This window comes from Peromyscus leucopus, chromosome 13 (assembly GCF_004664715.2).
Source record: "Peromyscus leucopus breed LL Stock chromosome 13, UCI_PerLeu_2.1, whole genome shotgun sequence".
In the NCBI taxonomy this organism is placed as follows: Eukaryota; Metazoa; Chordata; class Mammalia; order Rodentia; family Cricetidae; genus Peromyscus; species Peromyscus leucopus.
In genome coordinates this window covers 53,826,606-53,850,738 of record NC_051074.1, presented here as the reverse complement: position 1 = coordinate 53,850,738, position 24,133 = coordinate 53,826,606, and the positions used below count along the sequence as shown (strand labels likewise).

Here is a 24,133-nt window from a genome sequence, read left to right as displayed (position 1 = left end):
CTATTGTGGCATGTATGTATGGGTTCCCACAGAGGCCAGAAGAAAACACCAATCTCCTGGAGCTCCTCTGGAGTTATGAGTGGTTGTGAGCCGCCTCATATATTATCCAAACTTGGGTCTTCTAGAAGTGTAACAAAACAAGCACTATTGATCTCTGAGCCAGTTCTCCAGTTTCTTTTTTTTTTCTTTTTTTTTCTTTTTTTTTTTCTTTTTTTTTTTTTTTGAGACAGGGTTTCATGAATCCCAGGCTGATTTTGAATTCACCATGTAGAAGAGGTTGACCTTGAACTCTTGATCTTCTGCCTCCACCTCCTGAGTGCTGGGATTGCAGGAATCTGTCACCACAGTCAGTTTATACAGTGCTGGAGACCAAATTCAATGCTTCATGCATGCTAGGCAGGCACTCTACAAACTGAGCCTCGGCTCCAGACCAAGGATGGCAGAATTCAAATCATGCTATGTTGTATCCTACATGGAAACTTCCTGGGGTGTTCCTTCCCACCTAGTTTCAAACCTTTGTCTCACCCCTGCATCTCTGCCTCACTCCTACATCTCTGTCTCACCCCTGCATCTCTGCCTCACCCCTGCAATCTCTGTCTCACTCCTGCATCTCTGCCTCACCACTGCATCTCTGCCTCACCCCTGCATGTCTGCCTCACCCCTGCATCTCTGCCTCACCCCTGCATGTCTGCCTCACCCCTGCATCTCTGCCTCACCCCTGCACCTCTGCCTCACCCCTGCATCTCTGTCTCACCCCTGCATCTCTGCCTCACCCCTGCATCTCTGCCTCACTCCTGCATCTCTGCCTCACTCCTGCATCTCTGCCTCACTCCTGCATCTCTGCCTCACCCCTGCTCTCCACACTTAGCTATACTCCCCTGCAGCTTTAACATGCCAAGTTCACATCTTCTTTGGAGACCACTACACTCACTCTTTTCTCACACATCCTCTAGGTAGGAGTCTCCTTTGCTCGGACAAGACACTCTCCGGTCCTCAAAACTAAATTGAAGCCACTTAGCTGGGTCACCACACTTCACTCACTGCATCAGTGTCCATTTCCTGAGGTTACCCCATTTCTTAAGTTTCAAATCCCTGGACAGGCACGGAGCACTGGGCAGAAGATGCTGGGAACCACTGAGGCAGCAGACGGAGGTGTGTGCAGATGGTAAGGTCCACCCGTGACCCTGACCAAAGACAGGGTTGGGATCCAGCCCTGACTGGGAGCCCTTTGCTCCGCTGCAGACGAAAAAGAAGACAAGGCGGAATATCTGACGTGAATATCCGACAGCTATTCACAGCCGCATTTGCTCTGTGTGTGTGTGTACGTGCGTGTGCACGCGTGCGTGCGTGTGTGTGCGTGTGCGTGCGTGCGTGCGTGCGTGCGTGCGTGTGTGTGTGTGTGTGTGTGTGTGTGTGTGTGTGTGTTAGCATCTCAAACTTAACCTGGGCAGACAGGACTTGAAAAGCTCACTGGCCAGCTGAGCCTCTCACATGCCTACATCACATCCAACAGAACATCTGCTCCCCTGCCATGCTCATGAAGTCTAATCTGAATCTCTTGACTGTGGCCCTGTCGTAACTTGTCGCTCTGGCTCACCTTCTCCCCAAGCTCTTCATTCTCCATAGCAGCTGTGTAAATTCTGAAATGTGATCCATCATACACACACACACACACACACACACACACACACACACACACCTGCTCAAGTCCATAATGACTTCCCTCCCTGTTAGGACAGCTCTCTTGGTGGCTCCAGGGCCCTCAGAACCTGGCACAACTGTTCCCTGGCCTCACTCCCCACCATACTTCTACGACATCCCAGGACAAGTGACAGCTGCAGACTCCAAGGCAACTCTGCTCTTTGGACAAGTCACTTAAAATCTCCATGTCTCACTGTTCTCATTTATAAAGTAATGGTGGTGGTGGTGGTGGTGGTGGTGGTGGTGGTGGTGATGATGATGGTGGTGATGATGGTAGCAATGATGCTCTCCTGAGATGACACAAAATTCCCAGCCTATGAGAACAGCCTCCAGCCCACAGCAAACCTGTATGCATGTTAGTGATTTCAAATAAATTTGTACCTAGGGTATTGCTGAGCATGAGACTCTTGAAATGATTTGCTGTCTCAAACTCAGATTTTGGCGGAGTGGGGACGAGTGAGTACAGAAAAATCAAGAACAGAGAGTGTACTTGCAGGTTGTTATAATCAAGACCCAGCTGAGGGGCTAGAGAAGAGATGGCTAGTGGTTAACAAGACGGGCTGCTCTTCCAGAGGGACTGGGGTTCAAATCCCAGCACCCACATGGTGGCTCACAATTGTCTGTAACTCCAGTTCCAGGGGATCCGATGCCCTCTCTGGCTTCCAGGAGCCCTGGACACACACACAGACAAAATACACAGACACATAAAATGAATTAATAAGAAAATCAAAGCTGCACTTGAGGTCTTTTGTCACACTCATGAGAGAATCTCCCTTTGCAGTTAAACACAAGAAAAACCGGAGAAGGGATCAATCCCCCTAGTGCGGACAGCATGGTATTGGTTGATAGGCTGGTTAGTTTTCTAAGGGCCATTGTTATCGTTGAATTAAAAGTCACCTCTCATAGATTAGCCCGGGTCCAAACCCACCATGGATAAACCAGTCACTTCAAGCAGCCATGGGAATTCTTGACTCACTCATGCCAGAGAGAGAACCAGATGCTGCCAAGAGTTGCCAAGCCTTGTGGGCCAGGCAGGCAGGGCTGCCAGCAGGACTATAAATCACCAGCGCTGGGCTGCACTGCCAACTTCCACTGCCCCGGCCCTGATAGGTACACAAGCTCCCGCTTTGGTGTGCCTGAGACGGACAGATAGGTAGATTTGCCAGCAGGAAACTGTCTCCTTTTTGTGTTTTTGGTTTTCCATTGACACGATGCCCTCCGTTTCCGATTCTGATGAGCTGATTTTTTTTGTGAACGGAAGGAAGGTAAGTTTCTGGCATGACTAATGTGGATTTTCCTTTACGCAGAGCAAAAGTCTAACTTCTTTTTCTTCTTCATGTGGTGCATCTCCTGTCTCTTTAGGAGGGGTACAAATTTAAACATGAGTCATTATCTCCATTTTTGGCATCAAATTATGAAAGCGTGGGGTGTCTGCTTGCTTTCCATCCTTACTTGGAGTCAGTAAGGAAAAGAACCTTTTATTTGTTTATGGTGACAAGCGCAAATTCTGACAGGGCAGCTTCACGCTGCAGGGGTGGGCGGCTGACGTCCCTTCTGTGTTGGCTGGATATGAGGGCCTCCCGAGTTCACTAATGTCCTTTGCACAGGAAAGAGGCAGGACCCCGAAAGTAACCACAGCCAAGGACTCTCATACCATAGCAATTCCCTCAGCCTAGCCCATCATCACCCCGGAGGCAGAAGCACCTCTGGCAGCCTCTGCAGAGGACAGGGCCGGAAAATGTTCTCAACTTTGTTCTTAAGGTGAAAACTAGCACATGGGAAGTTTGGCGTGCTTTATAGTCAGAATTCATATTTACTTGTGTGTGGCAATTAACAAGGAAAAATTAAATTAAAATTTTTAGGAATTTGTTATGGTTCTTGTTTCCCATACCTCAATAGTGCTGTTGCTGAGTGGTTTTCTGTTTGTTTGTTTTGGGGGGTTTGGGGGGTTGCTGTTTTGGTTTTTCGAGACAGGGTTTCTCTGTGTAGTTTTGGTGCCTGTCCTGGATCTCACTCTGTAGACCAGGCTGGTCTCGAACTCACAGAGATCTGCCCGGCTCTGCCTCCCAAGTGCTGGGGTTAAAGGTGTGCACCACCGCCACCCGGCAGTTGCTGAGTTTTTTAGTGGAAGAAACAAAACTTCAATAAAAGCAAAAATTCTTAGCAATTTTCCCAGTCAAATAGTTGTGAAAAAGTCACTTCTGAGACCCCTGTAAACTTGTAAACACAGAATGAGAAAGAGACAGACAGACTGGCTGAAAGGAAAAAAGCAGAATGGAGTGAAAACCCAGGGTAGCAATCTGGAACGACCCGAAAGAGCCCAGGACGTCAGCCTCGAAGCTGCTGAGTGACCGTCTAAAGACAGCAGGGCTGCCGTCTGTGGGTGGGAAATGGCTTTTGTGGACTTGTCCTCCAATGTTGTTTAATGTTTCAATGCTAACATGCTCGCTTCCACACTCCCAACACCAGTTTCCAGTCTCTTAAATTCATATCTGAAGTGTAAGAGCTGTTAGCTCATTTTATCCTACATATTTCTTGAACAAATTATAGATGTCACAAAAGGGGACAATCTACACAACCCTGAAGAGGGTTCATGGCCACAACTGGCTCCTTTCTTTAGACAGAGGGCTCACGTTGACTGAGGCACAGTGTCCATGACTACCCACCACCCAACAGACTCCCCAAGGTTCTGCTTCTGTTTCCTATGTCAACACTCTTATTTCCTGTGCCTCCCCTGTATGCTTTCCTGACCATTTCAAACCTGTATCTTTCCCATCTGCTTCCTGTTCCCTTGAGGCAGAGGCCGTGTTTGTGGTGCCTGGGTTCTGAATTTGTGAAAACAGCAGCGTGAAATGCAAACCTCCTTTGTTTTGTTTTGTTTGGGGGCGGGGGGGGGGGGGGGGCTCAGCCCTGGTCTTGGATTTGTACACGTTCCTCTGTGAAAATTTGCCTCATCAGTGCATGGCCTTCTAGGGTGTGCTTATCTGTCGCGAGCTTGTCCTACTGTTGGAGACACAGGCACCTTTCTGTTCCCCCCAAGCCCTCCCTCCTCCAACGCTGGATGAACATCCTTCCATAGACTCCTCAGCAGAGAGCTGCTGGGTGACTGTGAAATCACAGCAAGGCTGTTTCATAGATCGCCCTGGTGGCTTGCCAGAATACAGTACGGGCTGCATTCCCCACAGTGGGCGGAATGCCAAGCGCTTTCTCCATGAACGTATCTGTTTCATCGATATCTGGCATGCAGGTGCTTGCTACAGGCTGACTTCCTGCATTTTGCTACTCTTCCTGTCGTTGTTGGTTTTTTTTTTTTCTTTTTTTTTTTTTTTTTTTTTTTTTTGTTTTTGTTTTTTTGTTTTTGTTTTTTGAGACAGGATTTCTCTGTGTAGCTTTGCGCCTTTCCTGGAACTCACTTGGTAACCCAGGCTGGCCTCGAACTCACAGAGATCTGCCTGCCTCTGCCTCCCGAGTGCTGGGATTAAAGGCATGCGCCACCACCGACCGGCCTGTTGTTGGTTTTTTATTTGTTTGTTTGTTTGTTTTGTTTTTCGAGACAGGGTTTCTTTGTGTAGCTTTGCGCCTCTCCTGGAACTCACTCTGTAGACCAGGCTGACCTCGAACTCACAGAGATCCGCCTGGCTCTGCCTCCCAAGTGCTGGGATTAAAGGCGTGCACCACCGCCGCCGCCTGGCTTTGTTGTTTTTATTTACACACTGGCGATTATTGATGAGCTTGCTCCCCTTTCATGTGCTTCCTGAGAAGAGATTTGTTCCTTCTCACAGTTCCCGAGATCTTTTTAAGTGGCTGGGAATGCTGGCCGCTTGACGTCTGATTTGCAGCAAGCAGGTTGTAACCGCCCCAAAGCAAATCCCACTCTTCTTTTGGAGCCCGGCCATACTCGGTGCTCTTTGGACCTGAGACAGGCGTGACTGACAGGGACAGCAGTGTGGCGATCGGAGTCCTGCTGACGGTGAGGACGGAAAGTACAGTATTTACCAAGAATGCTGTAGCAGGAAGTCCAAGCCTTGAGTGTCATCGGGCCTGGATCTAGGGACAGAGGAAACAGGAAGAAGGATCTGCCGAGTTCTTTCGGTTATCAGCCCCTGTTGCTGTCTTGTTCCCGGCTTGTCAATCATCTCCCTGGTCTCACAGTTAGGGTGTTAAAGAACATGAGATTCGGATGCTCCGCCCCTGTAGTGCCTCTGCTCTCAGGCCCCTACACACACACACACACACACACACACACACACGCACGCACGCACGCACGCACGCACGCACGCACGCACGCGCGTCTGTAGTGTGGGTGTTGGGCTGATCTCTGCTTTGGTAAATCTTCTGAGGGCTTTAGAAGGAGAACTGCAGACCGGAGGTGTGGAGCGAAGACGTCGGTGGTCCGTTTGCCTTGCACAAAGGCGATGTGAACACAAAGCGCGGTGGAGGACCGTGCCCTCCGTGTCTGGGTTCCGCGCTGCTCTGCTTCCCGGTGAGGGCATTCCGACTTGCTTTCCCCATCTCGCCTGGCTGTCCCCGCAGAGAGACTGGCCGGGTTCCTCCAGGTCCCGAGGGCAGCGGCCTTCCCTCTGGGCCAACTCCAGTAACACGTGGCGCTGAGGGGAGGGGAGAGCCGTGATGGGTGCCACTTGGCTTTCCCTCACGCACTGGTAGAGCTGGGAAGCGAGGGCCCTGGTGCTAAGGAACATCCTCTCTGGCTAACACACTTTCACAACTCTCTATGGCTACGAGTTATCCGAGTCACTTCTGTGCCTCTGTTTCCCCTTCAGTCCTTCTCGAGGAAGTCAGGAATAAAGCTTGTCGGTCACAGACGATAGAAAATTCAGACATTGAAATAAAGCTTCACTATTTCTTCAGACTTTGGGGTTCAAGAATCACTAATAAGAGGTTTTTGTAAAGCCACCCATATTATAAACACGCCCTCCGAACAAAGACTTGGATTGCTGTAACCCATGGCGGCATCTTCCTCGCCCCCTCTCTTGTTTCCCAATGTAGGTCATAGAGGAGAGGGCTGATCCCGAAGTCAATCTGCTGTTCTACTTGAGGAAAGTTCATATCCTTTGACTGCAAATGGGGAGAAAATGGTTAGATGTGATCAGAAGGGCTGGTGGGGGTGGTGCCTCCGTGGTGAGAGCAGTTACCGGTCCTCCAGAAGAACTGAGTTCAAGTCCCAACCCCCCGTGAGACCGCTCACAACCACCTGGCGATTCACACATCCAGCACCAGGGGGAGCTGACGCCCTCTTTTGCACGCACGCACGCACAAAAACACAGCACACATTCATATAGACACAGACCCACAAATAAAATTAACAAAAATAAATCTTTTAAAGAGTAATGATAAGAAAAGTCCCCTGCATTCATTCTAGGTAAGTGACTTGAGTTCCATTCAGGGCATCTAGTTGGAGTCCAGAGAATGGCTGTATGGATGTATAATGGATTTATGGATTCATATTTGATTGATTGTATCTTCACCTGAACAAAACTGAAAGAACCCTCCAGTGGAGTGTGAGTGTTTACTCTGGAAGCAACTTCATGACTGCTGAGGCCCGTACACATCCCAGTGATTCAACATCTCTAGGCAAACTTGTGCCCTGCCAAATGATCAGGGCGTGTGTCCCTGATAATGGTGTCCCCGCAGGACTTTTTAGCTGACTCCTCCTACACCCTTGCATAATTCCTAGCAGAGAAAACAAATTTTTATAAATATATTTCAAAACCCTGACGTGTCACCGATGTCCTCTCAGATTTTCACCTCTGACCTTCTTATTCTTTTTACTGTCTGGGCTCGATTTTCCTTTCCTCCGAGGTTTCCATCAGATGCTGGTAAACCGTCCTCCAAGAAGCGTCCCTTGTGTCTGGGTGCAACAGTGAGGGACCAGCACTGGCTAGTGACCGTGGGGCTGTGGTCACACAATCTCTACATGAGCTTGCACAGGACTGCACACACAGGCGTGTACATGTGTATGTAACAGGGGGGTTCTGCATCAGCGGTCCCCCAGTTACCAATACGGAGCCACTGCTAAGTTCCTGAGTTTGGGCTCTTTTTTCCACATTTGGTGAGAGAGGGGGGGGGAGAGGGAGAGAGGGAAGAAGAAGGAGAAGGAGGAGGAGGAGGAGGGGAGGAGGAGGGGAGGAGGACAACTTGAAGGAGTCAGTTCTCTGCTCCTACCGCATGAGCTCCGGGCATCAGCATCAGATTCAGGCTCAGTGGCAGGCTCCTCTACCCAGTGACCATCTCTCTAGCCCAAGGCTCTGGTTTTAGTATCACACTACAGCCTGCCGTAGCCACGTGGCCGTCATCAACCCAGGAGAGCTGGGTCATGGAAGTACAGGGTGGTCTGTCCCATTCTTCCCGTGAGACTATACTACTTTTTTAAGTTAAAAATATGTACTCACTGGGGCTAGGGGCACAGCTCAGTCAGCAATGTATTTGTCTTGCAAGGACATGAGTTCAACACTTTAAAAAAGCATTGAAAATGCCAGGAGTGGTACACAGGGGAGGCAGGGACCAGAAGATGCCTGGAACTCACGGACAGCCTACTTGTCCAGTGCCAGACCAGTGAGAGAGCGTCCCTTTCTCAAAAGGACTGTGCCTATGGAATGGCATTGAGGTTGGCCTCTGGCCTCCACGTGGACACACACAGACACACACAGACACACACACACACACACACACACACACAGACACAGACACACACACACACACACACACACACACACACACACACACACACACACACACTGGTCTCTGTTGTCAGGCAACTGGGATTCGGTGATGAACAACATACTATCCTTTCTCCTTCTGCCTCCCCACCTCCCAATTAACACGCCTCAAATAACACTTCATTGCTTACCTTGACAAAGGTGTTCTAGAAATAGCCTGTCCCTGATGCCTAATTTTTCTCCCCAGACTCCCTCTCTCTACTGGAGCCTTACAATCTGACTTCCTGTATCATCATTTTACAGCCCCCTCCTGACGAGGACCATACTGCCTAGGGTCCCTCTCCCACTCAGTCCACACAGCCTGAATCCTCCTCCCCATCCCGCCAGCTCCCCTCTGCCCCACTACAAAATCTCACCGTTGGTCGGCAAAGCCTATCACCTCTAAAGCCCACACACATCCTGTGGTGCCTTCTCTAGATTTCCCAAAAGGAAGCAACATCGGGAATAAGCTGAACATGCAGGTGCCCAGGTAACCAGGGCCAGAGCCAACACTAGGTGAAACACCTGACCCCCAGATTCCCAACGCTCCTTCTGCATGTTGCTTGATGGTAACTAATATAAACACACCGTTCTGGATAAATGAGGCTCTCCGGAGCTCTAGGCCCCAACTTTTGATTAGAGTCAAGAGTTCTAGAACAGAGTGCAGGCGTTACTCTAACCTGTTCCCTGGTGGGTGCTTCTGATGAATGGTTACAGGAAGGAAGGAATGCTTGCCTCTGCTAGCAACAGTGCCCACCTAAAGCATGTTCAAGGGACTCCTATAGGCCAGAGGCAAAGGACTGTCGTGTTTTGGAGAAATAAAGTTTTTGTTGGCATGTGTGAGGAGCTGAAGGTGAGGATGGAGAGATGTGACGGAAAACAAAGACGAAATAATCAGTGAGAGCCTTAGAGAAAAGGACCGGGTCTGGCTCTGGTGGCATGTCCCCGGTACGCGTAGTCTGTCCGGTTAGTCTAAGGCAACTTCTAAGAACGCCGCAAGGCTGTTCATCTTGAGGGCGGTGAGAAATCTCCTCTATGCAAAGAACCAAAAAACAAACTTACAACACACTGTTTCTACTCAGCCCGAGTCATGTTTCTGTATTGAGCATTTATAAAAACAAAGCACAGCTCGTCAAATTTGAGATTGCCCAGGACATGCTCATCCCACATCATTATCAGTTGTTTACTTGAAGTTCAGATTTAACTGAGGGTCCTGAATTTATCTGGCCACACTGTCTAATGATGAGCCCCAAGATGAGCTCATAGAGTGCATAAGGAACCAATCGTGGCTTTCTGTGAGGACAGGGAGTCTTGACACTAGCTGGTAGCTGTCCAGAGGGCAAAGGGGCTAGAGGAATCAGGCGTCCATGTTTTACTTGGGACAGCTAAAACACGCAGCCCAGCTCTGCTGTTACACGCTGACCGCGTGAAGGCTCAGCTCCGCCAGACAGCACTTGGGTTTCCCAGACTCCCAAAGCAGGGACAAACGACGCCTTGCCTTTTGCGCCCTACTCACTGGAGTGCTGTAAGGTCTGACCCACGCCACCTTCAGCTCTCGGTCTCAGCCCTGAGCTGCCTTAACTGGCTCAGAATTAAAGAGCAGAGTCATGAGTGCAAAGCCTTCTGGGAAAGGCTGCAAAGAACTCCTCAGCTAGGGATTCCAAAAACCACAAGTCTCCTGACTGCAGCACTTCATCAAGGGTAGCAATTTACAGGAGGAAAATGACTCAGCCTCCGCCCGAGCCAGTTATCGGCTCCACCCATGAAATCCTTTTGACCTGAGAAGGTCCCAAGCCAACTCTGGTAGACTCCTGGATGCACCCGAAGGAGAGGATTTGAATATATCCTTTGTTCTCTCTTGGAGGAAATATGCAATATTTCTGCCATAGTGATGTCGACAGGGCCAGCCCAAGAGCCAAGGTTATCACTGTTATTTGCTAACGGGGGACTGAGTCCAGGGCTGCACGCACGCTAGGCAAAACCTGGTCTGCTGCTGTCCTGTGGCCTCCGCCCTTAGGTTGATGTTTTCTAATTCCGCAAGAAAGCAAAAGTAAATACTGCTGAACTGGAGGAGATTAAGCCTCCCAGGAGGATTTCTCTGACTTTTACACAAACCACCTTCTGTGACATCCAGAGAAATGACACCATATGGATTCATCTTCCGTTACCCACAGTTCTGAGTTCTGTAGAGGTCGTGAGCTTTTCCACACGGCATTTGTGTGCAAACCCTAAGCCGCTCCCAGGAGGCTCGTGTGATCTGTGTGTCCTACTCAGGAAGAGTGTGAGCATGGCTCACTGCAGAAATATCCGGGCTTTGACTGCAAGGCACTGCCCTATACCCACTGGGTAGATTTCCCTATGTTACCCAGGCTGTTGCAGCAATCCTCCTGCCTCAAACTCCCAAATCCCAGGAATAATAGGTATAAATCACAATATCCAGCATCTGCTAGTTCTTTTTTATTGATTAGTGTTGTTTCAGGGGCCAAAGATAGAAGCCGAGGCTTCAGGAGGTAAGCACTCTACCACCTAGCTGGCCCCCCAATGACTATTTCATTGCCTTCTTAGCTGAATTGGAAATTCTTATATTCAGAAATGCCATGGGACCCAGTTTTCAGAAAGCTGCTGTGTCTCTTGAACAGCCCGCCCCTCCTCAGCTTTCATCAGTGAGCTGAGATGTAAGCGGCAACTTGAACTAGCCCATTCACCAAGAAGCTGTGGCCAGCACGGCCCGAGACTCCAGAGCACGCCGCTTGTTATAGGCACCCGAGGGAGAGAAACGTGACAAGTAAAGGCACGCGGGTCCCTTTTCCTTGACTCTGCTCCTTCCAGTCCGTCTGACAGGCACTAAGTATGGCTGTGGGAGCGGAGGCTGCGGGGCCTGTACAGTGATGGTGTCACGATACGATCCCAAGAGCAAGAAGATCCAGTATCCTTTGCACTGGCCTGGCCATGCTCTGGGCACATCTGGGAAGGGCGAGGGGCCTCGCCGATGAAGTCTTCACTTTCCCTGAAACTATGCGCCCCTCTCTCCTGTCTCCAAGTCTCTCACATGCTCACCCTGCCTCCATCTCTTTTCCATAAATGTTCCCAGCAGGACTTATTTGTCCTGTGTTCCGAGCTCTTGGGGCTCGGTTCTCTGTTGCTGTAAAATAGTCCCTTTGCTTTTGAACAGGGGGCTCAGGGAAGTGTCTGCAAAAACGGCTAATGCAGATGTTATAGCCTTGGTGAGCTTTAGGCCGTGGCACACACTAGGAGTCACTTTCCCAGGAGGATGAGTGATTGCTCAAATCCAACCGCCTCACCTTGGCCTTAAAATGCAAATCTGCTCTCTGACGGAATGTGGAGGTGAAGGCGGAGTCGTCTAGTGCAAGTGCCAGGGTTTTGCCAAGGATGACACGTGGGTGGTACCATCCACAAACTATAGAACTTGGAAGAGGAAAAGCTGAGGAGGCGGGAAGTGGCAGATTAGCTGGGGACACATCTAGGGTACTGTCTCTAGGGGATTGTCCAGCAGGTGTTTCCATACAGAGCTTTACTGTTTAGAGACGATCCCTTCCCGGGAGTTATAACTTATTGGGTATGTGAACAGAAATAACAATGTGCTGATAAAATCAGCAGCATCTACTGGATGCTTACTGAATGCCGTGCACTGTTGGAAAAGCTTACATATTAGGTATGTCATCAAATTTAGTTCTCCAAACAACCTCGTGAGGGTGTGACCATCACCCACATTTAAAACTGAGAAAGAGCAGCAAAAAAAAAAAGTTAAGTTTTATGAATTTCTCAGTGGTGATTGCGGGTTCTCAGCCAGACCATCTGAAAGACAGGAAGAACTTGAGAACAGAGATGTGGGACTCTGTCAGAAAACAGAAAGGGAGACGGGCAAAGAAAGATGTGTGCACACGGGTACACACACACACACATACTGACAAACATGCCCTCACACACACACACATACCTCTGCACACATGTAGACATACACTTACACACACTGACATACACACACACACACATACTCACAAACATGCCCTCATACACACACACACCTCTGCACACATGTAGACATACACTTACACACACACACACACACATGCCCTCACACACACACATACCTCTGCACACATGTAGACATACACTTACACACACACACACTGACATACACACACATATATATGTATACTCTCTCACACACACACATTCATACATACATACACACTAAAGAAAAGGAAGAAAAGAGAGAAGGAAGGAAAGATAATTGTGTCGAAACAGTAACATCATCTAAAGAGCCTAACCAGTGACTAGCTGATCTCAGCCCAAGGATTCTAACTTCATTGGACCAGGATACAAGAATATTCCTGTTCTTGGAAGCATCCCATGGTTGAGGACCACGGACTAAACTGCTTAGTAGTCAAATCCAACTTTCCTGTTCTCTTGTAGTAGTTACTTTTCATCACTGTGACCAAGATATGGATCAGAACAACTTACGGACAGAGGCATTCTATCCATAATGTTTTAATGACCAGGGAACTCTTAAGGAGGGAGAAGTAAGGAATATTTAGATAGAAAAAGATACCTAGATGATGAGAGGAAAGACAGAAACACAGGACAGCCTCGGGAGGGCCTGGATCCTTACCCACCCACCCAGAACTTTATTCAAAAGGACTTTTTATAACAATGCCAGGGGGTGGGGCAAAAGACCTCCCCCTTGCTAGACACAAACCAAGTACAGACCCTTCCAAACACCTGGTACCCAGGCCCGTGGTCCAATCATCCTCTTATGCAGCCCTGCTGGTAAAGCCAGCTCAGACCTCACTAGGAAACCTCTGTGGGCTCCAACGGGCCCCGAGTTCTGGGAGACCTCAGTCCCCGAGTGAGGGAGGTGGAGCATGGTACCTCCATCTGGGGCAGAGGGAACAAGAGGCAAAGTTCACTTCATGGTGGAGGCCATTGGTGAACCGGTGCCAGGCTGTCACCTTCAGGCACACTCCCTGGACCTGCTTCCACCACCGTCACCTACACACAAGCTCCTTAGCCCCACAAGCGACACCAGCAGCCAGGGAGCAAGTGCTCAGAACATGAGCCTATGGGGATGTTTCTTCTTTATTTTATTTTTGAGATTACAATATACATTATTTCCCCCTTCCCTTTCCTCCCTTCAAATCCTCCCATATGCCTCTCTGTGCCTTTTTTCAAATTCATGGCCTCTTTTTTCATTAATTGCTGTTATATGCATGTATGTACACATGCGTGTATGCACATGCGCGCGCACACACACACACACACACACACACACACACACACATACACGCTAAAACAAGAAGGGATAAATGCAGGGAGAAAGATAGACACATATGAACTCCCAACTATAACCTGTTCAGTTGGTTCGTGTGTTTCCAGGGCTGACCATTTGACGTTGGATAACCAATTGCTGTGTTCTTCCCCGGGGAAGACTATTTTCTCCCACTCCCAGCATTCCTTAGTTACCTGTAGTTCTTTGTGTAGGGTTGAGGCCTTCGGGGGACATTTATGATCCAAAGATGAACACTTACTTGCTTGCCTTCAATGGAGAAAATAATAAAATAAGAGGTGAAGGAAGGTCCCTTAGGAGTCCAGAAGGAACGTCCCCCTCCCCTTTACTTCCTCCATTTATCATATGTAAGGTCTTTCTCAGGCATGGCCAGAAGTCTACGGTTGTATAGGTCATCTTCACCACAGTTGGGGAAATACAACCTTGTCATTCTCCCGGACTGAAAGAATACCCTACTCTTTGTCACCCATTCCCCATGATTTCAGTGTGTTCTCTTTACATAAGCCCATCACAGCCACTACCCAGCAACAGCATGCCTGGTGCCCATCTGTTCTCTCCATGGGGCAGCCGTTACCACAGTGGAAGGTGTGGGAAGCATCAAAAAGAGGATTCACCCCGTGCAGGTAAGATCACAATGTGATGAGGACCAGATGCTGGAACAGGCATGGCCTGTAATGGTCTAGTGTGTTCTCCTGGGGTCCCCAAGCTCATAGTCTGGTGTGTTCTCCTGAGGTCCCCAAGCTCATAGTCTGGTGTGTTCTCTTGGAGTCCCCAAGCTCATAGTCTGGTGTGTTCTCTTGGAGTCCCCAAGCTCATAGTCTGGTGTGTTCTCCTGGGGTCCCCAAGCTCATAGTCTGGTGTGTTCTCCTGGGGTCCCCAAGCTCATAGTCTGGTGTGTTCTCCTGGGGTCCCCAATCTGTTACAGGCATGGCCCATAGTCCGGTGTGCTCTCCCGAGTTCTCCAAGCTTGAAACCCTTTATTCTTTTACATTCTTGTTTTGGAAGAGTCAGTGCTTTGTAGCTCAGAATCTTTTTCAGACATCTCTTCACGATGCTGTCATCGATTGTAAAGAGACATCTTAACCCGAGAGACCTTCTCAGCTCTGTTCTGGCCAGTAACTAACAGACAAGGGCAGTCTTACTCAAGAAGAAAACGAGGTAGAAAACCAAAGTTTATAGAAAATACTTCTTCGTTTCTCACTGTTCCAAAGTGTGGGGTGCTGAGGGAAGTTGAGCCTGTGTGCGAGAAGGCTCCGGAAAAATCCCCCAACTACTGGCTACAATTAAAATGCAGCAGGGTGGTTGTTCAAGTCTGGAGGGCTCTTCAAAGAAAGGGCGGCAGTTTTCGTATGACTGATCAGGAACTCCTGCTGGGTGAGCTTGAAAGGCAGGATGTAGAAAGAGAAGGACGAGGAGTCTTTCCCTTAGGACTCCTTCCTTGAAAGGCTGTGTCTGGAACACGGCGGCTTCATTGACTGCCCGCTACTCCTGACGGAGACCTGTTCATATCTTTCAGCCCTTAGCTCAAATCGCTGTGTCCTGTGGACTTACCCAGCATTCGCCTTCTGTGTTTAGTAGATTTAACTCTCGCAGGTCTTGATGGGACACCAGTCACATTTGTTCAGTGGTGTCCCGGAGCAGGCTTGCCCCAGCTCGCAAAAGCCTATTGTTAAATTTGCAGGTTTCTGCTGATTGTCTTTAAACATATCCATAGTCAAATTAAACTAGGCTCCTTTAAAGTACCCTGGTTTGTATAAATCGTACTTGCCGTGGTAGTGGAGGTATTTGTGCAATAAACATCGGTAAAGAAGTTGTGTGTGGGGCTGGAGAGATGGCTCAGAGGTTAAGAGCACTGGCTGCTCTTCCAGAAGTCCTGAGTTCAATTCCCAGCAACCACATGGGGCTCACAGCCATCTGTAGTGAGACCTGGTGCCCTCTTCTGGCCTGCAGGGATACATGCAGATGGAGCACTACATACATAAAATAAACAAATCTTTAAAAAAAAAAAAAAAAAAAAAAAAAGAAGTTGTGTGTGAAGGCCTATCTCCCCGAGAGAGCCAGGTGTTCAACACGTCAGCAGGTTCCACAGTCTGGACTACCTATCAGAGCAGACACGACGGCCATGTAGCCATAAATCCAATGCCACCATGTTGTCCCCTAACGAAAATAATGTCTGTCCCTTCAGTTGGACCACAGACAGAGCATTTGGCTTTCATTAGAGGAGCCATGATGTTCGGGGGGGGAAATGTTGATTTGAGAACACTAGAATTATACTCGAGCCAGCTGGGTGAGTGTGGAGTGTCAGGCAGGCTGGACTGGCAGTCCTGACTCCATCTGCAGCTTCCTGGCTTAGGGATTCTGTAGAGAGCAAATGAATTGACGTCTCCCCCACTGTTTTCTCTGTATAAGATTGAATTGCGTGATTTAAATGCGGGACCAGCCCTGCAATATCAAATAGAATGTTCAATTTTTTTAAATATATAGATTGTAACATTTAGTACACCAAAAATTCTCTAATCTAAATGGGAAAGAGCATGAAGACGCCTGTCCAGAGCCTGCTGACTCTGGACACACATTTAATGACTCCCACACATTCATTTATTCTGCAAAGTGCAGGCCATTATCACCCTAATTGTAAACATGAAGAAAAGTTGAACACATCATCCAAAGTGATATAGTGAGTGAGAAGGAAAAAGAAAGCAGGTGTGAGAAGGGTTCTGACACTAGGCCTTCTTTTTTTTTAAGCAAAAGTCCAAAATTCTGACTTTAAGAAATTCATCTTCTTCCTCCAGAAACAAGCGTTTCTCCTGAAGTTGTTTTCAGAAAGTTTAGACTCTGTGCTAGCATGCAAGGCCAAAGGTCTAACGCACTGGTGGCGTGCCTTTGTCTCTCAGGAACGGCTTGCCAAGTGTCATGGCACGCAGTGTGGATTCTGCAGCCCTGGCATGGTGATGTCCATCTACACGCTGCTCAGGAACCACCCGGAGCCGACACCTGATCAGATCACTGAGGCGCTTGGAGGTGAGGCTTTGGCGGGCAAGACTCGGGGAGCTAGAGATGGATGGCCCAGCTCCTCTGAAAGACACTGGGGCAGACAGGCGCTGTCTTGGTTCTGCAGCCCTGAGGCTGGTAGTTGAGACAATACTGACTCCATCATAAGACTTTTCCTTTGCTGATGCTTTCACGGTATTTTAACGCCTATGCTAATGCTAACACAGCCTTTTCCAAACACGGGAATGTGGGCAGAGTGGAATAATAAGATTTTGCTATTTGTGTTTTAATTAGTGAGTCTAAATCATTCACTAACATTGCTTACTAAAATTAATCCTACAAAGAAAGGAAGAAAGATTTGGGGGTACTGTATATCTTTATGTGATGGCTGTTTGGGGGCCCTCAGAAACAATGGGTTATCATAAGCAAACAGTGAGCAATTCAATTCCTACAAAAATACTGATAAATCTAAGTGTGAAAATTCTGACTTTGTATCTAGAAAGTCATGTTAACAAATGTAGTTTCTATTACAAACCTTTCTAGCTTAGGGGTATGAAATCTAAAGTATTAATAGTGTTGACTCAACTAAGAGATATTAAAGGAAACTCCTTGTCCCGTTCCACAAACAGAACAGGCAGAAACTCGATTATGATGAAAAGATGCAGAAGGAAGCTAGGTCAAAGTTCAACTTAAATGGTTTCGGAATTGGGGTATAAGTGTTCTTTCATATCTTCTCTCAACAGCTTCATTCAAAATTTTCAGTAAACTGCTGTGGCCTGTAGTTTTGGTTATGATTTTTAACCAAGCCTGAATTGATTAAGCAACCAGTAATCTTTTTGTTGTTCAGTAAAGTAACGAGTAATACAATGAGAATTAAGAGACTTGAGAATCGGAGATCTTGGACTTGGTGTTTTGTTTGACTTTTTTCTTGGGTACAGGCAGTCGGATAGAGATGGGGTATAGCCTTCATGATTCCTGACTATAATTCACATGATGGCCAACACGAAAAAGATGGAAAATCAGCTGAGGGTGTCGGGGTACAGCTGCCTAGATCTGTGTGCTGTCCTCGGCACTGAGGGTGTTGGGTACACCGGCCTAGCTCGACATGCTGTCCTCAGCACTGAGGGTATCAGGGTACACCTGCCTAGATCTGTGTGCTGTCCTCGGCACTGAGGGTGTTGGGTACACCGGCCTAGCTCGACATGTTGTCCTCAGCACTGAGGGTATCAGGGTACACCTGCCTAGATCTGTGTGCTGTCCTCGGCACTGAGGGTGTTGGGCACACCAGCCTAGCTCAACACGCTGTCCTCAGCACTGAGAGTGGGGGAGAGAGGGCAGACACTATGCAAGAGGTGGATAATCCTATTCTGAGTTGATAGCTTGAAGAGTGTATTTGGCTCACAAGGCATTTACTTGTGCTCTTTCTAAAATTGTAAGTGTGGGCCACACTGACAGCATTCATGCTCACAGTCCCAGAAAGACAACAGTATACAGTGCAGTTCAAAGCAGTGCAGTCAAGAGGTGTGGTGGTGCATGCCTGTAAGGCTGAGGCAGGAAAACACCAGCTACAGAGTGAGAGGCAGAGGAGAGATCGGGAGAGGGGCCTATCTCAAAAAATCAAAACAAAATGTAGTGAGGGTGGGGCTAGAGAGACGGCTCAGTAGTTCAGGGTACCTGTGTAGTGGATTTTTTTTATTCTTAGGGGGCCTACCACCCAGCTCCCAAATAAATACACAGAGACTTATTTTTACTTATGATGCCCAGCCTTAGCTTGGCTTGTTTCTAGCCAGCTCTTCTTAAATTATCTCATCTAGCTTTTGCCTCTGGGCTTTTACCTCTCTCTACTCTATACACCTTTCTTTCCTTCTTCCTCGGTGGCTGGTTCTGTGGCTGGGTGGCTGGCTCCTCCTTCTCTCCAGCCTAGATTTCTCCTATTTATTCTCTCTGCCTTGAAGCCCCGCCTATCCATCTCCCGCCTCTAGTTCAGCTCTTTATTAGACCATCAGGTGTTTTAGACAGGCACAGTAACACAGCTTCACAGAGTTAAACAAATGCAACATAAAAGAATGCAAGACATCTTTGCATCACTAAACAAATACTCCACAGCACAAAGGAATGTAACACACCTTAAGCTAACATTCCACAACATACCTGCTGATCAGGCAGAAGATCTAGACTTGGTTCCCAGCAGCACGTGACAGATGCCAACTATGTGTGACTCTAGTTCTGGGATCTGAAACCTCTTCTGGCCTCTGCTGACACAAAGCATGCACATAGTACAGATACATGCATACATACATACATACATTCATACACACATATACACATACATACATACATACATACATACATACATGCATATATACATACATGCATACACACATACACACATGCATACATGCATATATACATACATACATACAACATGCATGCATACATACATTCATACATACATACATACAAAGCATTCATACACAGAAAATATAAATAAATACATAAATAAATTTGTTTCAAATCAAAATGTAATAGCATAAGCACACAACTTCTAAATCAGCGACTGTATGAACCACTGCTTCATTGAAGTTAGTCTTTGCCCTTCAAGACTAAGGGAGTAAGATTTTTTAATTTCCACTTTTTCCCTACAGAATTAGAAGAAATACTGTCATTGGTGCAATTATCCTGGGGATGTCTTTAAGATACTGAAATACATATGCATGCATTTCCTTTTGGCTGTATATTATTATAAAATACAGACATGCCAATTTTTTTCTTATTTAATATTTTCTATTATTTGAAAGTTTCATATATTTATACAGCGTATATTAATCATATCCACCCACCACTACTTTCAACCCCCCTAGTGCCCTCCCCTCTTCCCCTCTTAACCTTACATGCTCTTTTTATTGTTATCAATAACCCCCCCACCTCAATTCAATTAGTGCCAGATGCAAACAGGTGTGTGACCATCCACCGAGACATAAGCAACCAGTTATGTCCTCCTGGGGTCCTCCTGGGGCTCTTCTTTGGGGTCCTCCTGGGGCTCCCCCTTCGGGGTTCCTCTTTGGTACTGTAGACTTAAGACTGTGGCCCAAAACAAAACCCCTGATCCTGGCTCATACTAGACCTTACGTTTGCCCCATCTCTCTCTATGAAGGAAGGAGTTCATTGCCTTCCTAACCTTCTGACTCATGCCCCCTGACTATGTTTTTGACACCCTGTCTCAGCTCCACAATGAAGACAAATTCTAAGTTTAGATCCGTTTATGATTTTTCTCTCCCTCTTACCAAAAGGAAGATGACGGAATCTGCAGCCCTTCTTGCCTGTGTATATTCCTGAGCTGGCCCCATTTTAATAAGCGGGAAGGCACTCCCCCAGAACCCATTTCCACATGGCTCACCTGCCTCATTTCTCCACACACTTTTCTGTCGGGTGTTTAAAAACACCCAGTCCACAGGCACAGTGCTCTGAACTTGTAAAATTGAAGTGGAACTTCATAATTTGAAGTATTCTTTCTAGTGTAATTATAATGTCTTCTATTGGGAAAATGTCCCTAAAATTAAAAGGCAAAGAAAAACTCATACACAATTCTCCCACTAACAGATAATCATTGTCAAAGACTTCTCTCCTTTGTCCATCTTTTAGGCTCAGATTTTTATTTGTTTGAGTACGTATATCTGTTTTATGTGTGGTTTTCTACGCATGATTTCAACAGTATGAGACTCTCCCCATTTTAGTCAGACCTCTTCATAATTACCATTCAAACTGATTGTAAAATTTGCACAATGTATTTTCAAATTTTTGAGACAGGATCTCATTATATAGCCTCTGGCTGTCATGAAACTCACTGTGTAGACCAGGCTGGCCTCTGCCTTCTGAGTGCTGGGATCAAAGGCATGTGCCACCACACCTGGATTCATACACTTTTTTATGGGTAGCGGTTTCCCTCCTACTTTCAACCATTATTTGGAAATGTTGACTGACTGAACAGTATCAGCTACATATTGAATACAGACCATGCCTTCACAGTGGACTCAAGAACATCCAAGGCCATCTCCAGCCTATGATTCAACAAGTAAACTAAGGTGAATTCACAAATGACCCAACACACCGATTGCAGAATCCAGGCAATCAGTGAAACAGTCCTGCCTGAAGTATTCCCCTGGAGAACAGAGTCAGAGACCTTCAAGAATGCTCCCTGTGTTAGGCAACTTTCCATTACTATGACAAAATGCCTGAGATAATTAATTTACAAAGAGAATGGGTATGTTTTGGCTCACAGTTTGGAGGCTCCAGTTCAGGATCTGCTGACTCCTTTGCTTTGCATCTGTAGGGAGATTGCTCATCATGATCGAACCTGCTGGCAGAGAAAAACTGTTCTTCCCACAGCTGTGACGAAACCATGAGAACAATGGGTATTCTGTTTAGGGGATAGAAATGAGATAGGCAGGAAGAGTTGCTTGGGAAATGTGAAGATTTCTCTAGTGTTTCAGAAAAAAAAACAAAACTGTAATCACATGGCCTGCTGTTGAAGAACATCTCCCAGGGAAGAGTTTTTTCAAAGAATCTCGCTGGGTTTCAGAGCAAAAAATAAGCTTGCCTATTTTGCTGAAAACACTAAGCATTAGCTGTGCCGTCCATTTCTGGATGAGACTCTAAGACCTGATTCATTTCTTATTAATCAGGTAACTTGTGCCGATGTACTGGATACCGACCAATTGTAGAAAGTGGGAAAACGTTCTCACCGGTAAGTTAAAATGTTGTAGGCTAATGTTCTATTAACTTAATTTGTGAATGGACTTTTACATAAAATAACCTATTTTACTCACTATCCCTAGATGTGAACCCCAATATTGCCCATTCTAACCATTGAGGGTTGCCAGACTCCTACTGTTTATATTTTTTATTTATTCTTTCACAATTTTATACCCGTATGTAATGTCCTTTGATTGCGATCCCTTCCATTACCCTCTCTTCCTGCCCCCCACTCCCACTAAAACCCCTTCTTCTTCCCAACAGGTCCCCCTCCTACCTTCATGTCTTTTTCTGTGACCCCCCCTTCCTGCCCTGTACTTTAATTAGGGTTGCTTACATGAACGTGGGTAAGGGGTTATTCACCTGAGCAAGGGGAGCTTGCTGGTGGCTCCACTACTGAGAAACAGGACTCCTCTCTCTCAGCAAACGTAAGGGATGAAGGGTCATGAATCCCTGCCTCTTCCCCAGGGCGGTGTTGGTGGACTCACTTTTGTGCAGGCAGTCACTCTGAGTTCCCGAGTATAATAGCACACTGTTGTGTTTTTATAAGTAAGCCCTTAGCATCTATCTTGTTTATTTCTTCAAATTTGACACTTTTACGAGAATTATAAAATTTATTCTACCACTCCAATAAATGAAGAAAGTGAAGTGTAGAAATAATAATTTTTTTTTTTTAAAAAAGTAGCCAGTTTTATGGCACAGAACTGAGGCTGGGGATGGAGAATGTCAAGTGCAAGAGCCCTGAAGTATAGAAGGCCTTCAAGAGCAGCCTGGGCCACCTGGTGAGGCCCTGTCTCAAGTCAAAAAGCAGCCTGGGGTGTGGCCCAGAGATAGAGCACTCACTAGCATACATGAGACCCAAAGTTCAATCCCCAGTGTAGGAACGGAAAGGCCAGGGGGAGGAAAGAAAGACAGGTATTAAATGCTTACTGTATCCACCAGGCATACAGATTGAAGGAACACCGACTGAAGAGAACTGAGGGAAAGGGGAAGGCAGAGAACTTATCAGAGAAAGGGAACCTGGAGCTAGATTCTAAAAGAAATTACAGATATGAATTGCTGGAGAAAGAGCAATAGAAACATTACAAGGAGAGAACTGGTTGACATAGAAAAAGATGCCCAATATCCAAGGCTCAGAGTGAAAAGGAAAAGGAAGAAGGAGAGAAGTTGGTGTGGTGGAGGTTTCAGAACTAAAAGAAAGTATACCGCTTGGAGCTAAAGAGTTTAGACTTGAAGCTGTTGGCCGACACACAGACATTGTTCCCCAGCCGGAGGACACAGCGAGCACAGAACTTCCCAGGGAAGTGAAGTTCCTACCTGTGGGAAGGATGAGCCTGGGAGGCACAGCAGGGGGATGAAAGCCTGAGTTACCGCAGAAGGAAATGTTCACAATGGTCAGGGGGGCACAGTGGGTACAGAAAGACAGCTTCCAAGAAGGAGCTTGCCGGTCCTAACCAGATCTAATCACCAGGCAGCAGAGACTGCAGTAAGCCAAGAGCCAGGTCACCTTGAAAACTAAGAACAGAGAAAGTTGGAAAACATGATTAGTGCATACAGGGGCAGACATCTTGAAACATAAAGGGTCCACTTTTCATGATAAAAATTATTTCTGTATCATTTTTGTTGACCGAAAATAATTCAAAGTATACCAGTTCATTCCCAATACTATGAACTTTTGAGGAGCCAGGGCATAGTTTAGTTGGTAGGGTGCTTGCCTAGCAGGCACGAAGTCCAGCACCACATGAAGAAGGTGTGATAGTGCGTGCTTGTAATCCAAGCATTCAGGTAGGAGAGGCAGGGGGATCAGAACTTGGCTACACAGTTCTGGGCCATTCAGAAATGCTAGAGACCTTGTCTAAAAATAAAAGCAAATAAAAATTAAAACAACCATGACTGGAGAGATGGCTCAGAGGTTAAGAGCACTGGCTGCTCTTCCAGAGGTCCTGAGTTCAATCCCAGCAACCACATGGTGGCTCACAACCATCTGTAATGAGATCTGGTGCTCTCTTCTGGCCTGCAGGGATACATGCAGGCGGAACACTGTATACAAAATAAATAAATTAAATCTTTTTTTAAAAAAAAAATTAAAACAACTTTAGAAACTTATATTTTTATGCTACTACTAAAAATTTTCAGGAAGTTTTGCAAATTACAGGTTATTTCATTTTAATTCCTAAGATACTATTTATGTTAAGTCATAATAGTGACCAAGGTTTTACCACTTTTTGACCTACAGAAACAACACCTTCTTCACATTGTCCAGCCTAAAACTATATGGTCTTCTTTGTAGATAAAAATCTATGTAAGGATGTAAACAAAAATACAAAGAATTAGTTCCTTTACTAAGCACAGTTTACAGTATCCAAAGCCCTAATTAATTCTATAGAGATGGCCTTGGAGTTCAAAATACCAGCTGTCACTTTCACAGCAGGTGTGTGCGTCAGACACTATGTGGAATTTTCCCATCATTAAGTGTAACAAAACCGTTTGCGATGGGCTTTATTATTCCAGTTTAACAAGCCCAGCCTGGCCAGTACATGCTAAACCAGGAACTAGACCCTTGATTTTAAATATGACATCCATTGTCTCCAAATTGCCACATGCCCTTGGCACTGTTTACACATAAGACGGCAATAATAAGTGAAACTGGGAATTGTGGTACACA

General features: G+C 46.7%; 1 protein-coding gene across 2 annotated transcripts in view; it reads left to right on the top strand.

Moving 5' to 3' along the window:
- Positions 1 to 2,781: 2,781 nt before the first annotated feature.
- The window catches only part of LOC114704588 (aldehyde oxidase 4), a 67,912-nt gene continuing 46,560 nt past the window's right edge, over positions 2,782 to 24,133 (top strand). Inside the window, exons 1-7 of one of the 2 annotated variants that reach the window (XM_037210395.1) lie at positions 2,782 to 2,966; positions 6,709 to 6,762; positions 7,082 to 7,085; positions 11,247 to 11,343; positions 14,240 to 14,348; positions 16,620 to 16,746; positions 21,399 to 21,460. In XM_037210395.1, the coding sequence (XP_037066290.1) occupies positions 2,913 to 2,966; positions 6,709 to 6,762; positions 7,082 to 7,085; positions 11,247 to 11,343; positions 14,240 to 14,348; positions 16,620 to 16,746; positions 21,399 to 21,460 (507 nt within the window). In that variant the 5' untranslated portion in view covers positions 2,782 to 2,912. Of the gene's footprint in view, positions 2,967 to 6,708; positions 6,763 to 7,081; positions 7,086 to 10,565; positions 11,344 to 14,239; positions 14,349 to 16,619; positions 16,747 to 21,398; positions 21,461 to 24,133 lie in introns of those variants that run through there. The other variant, XM_028885921.2, reaches the window with a different exon arrangement.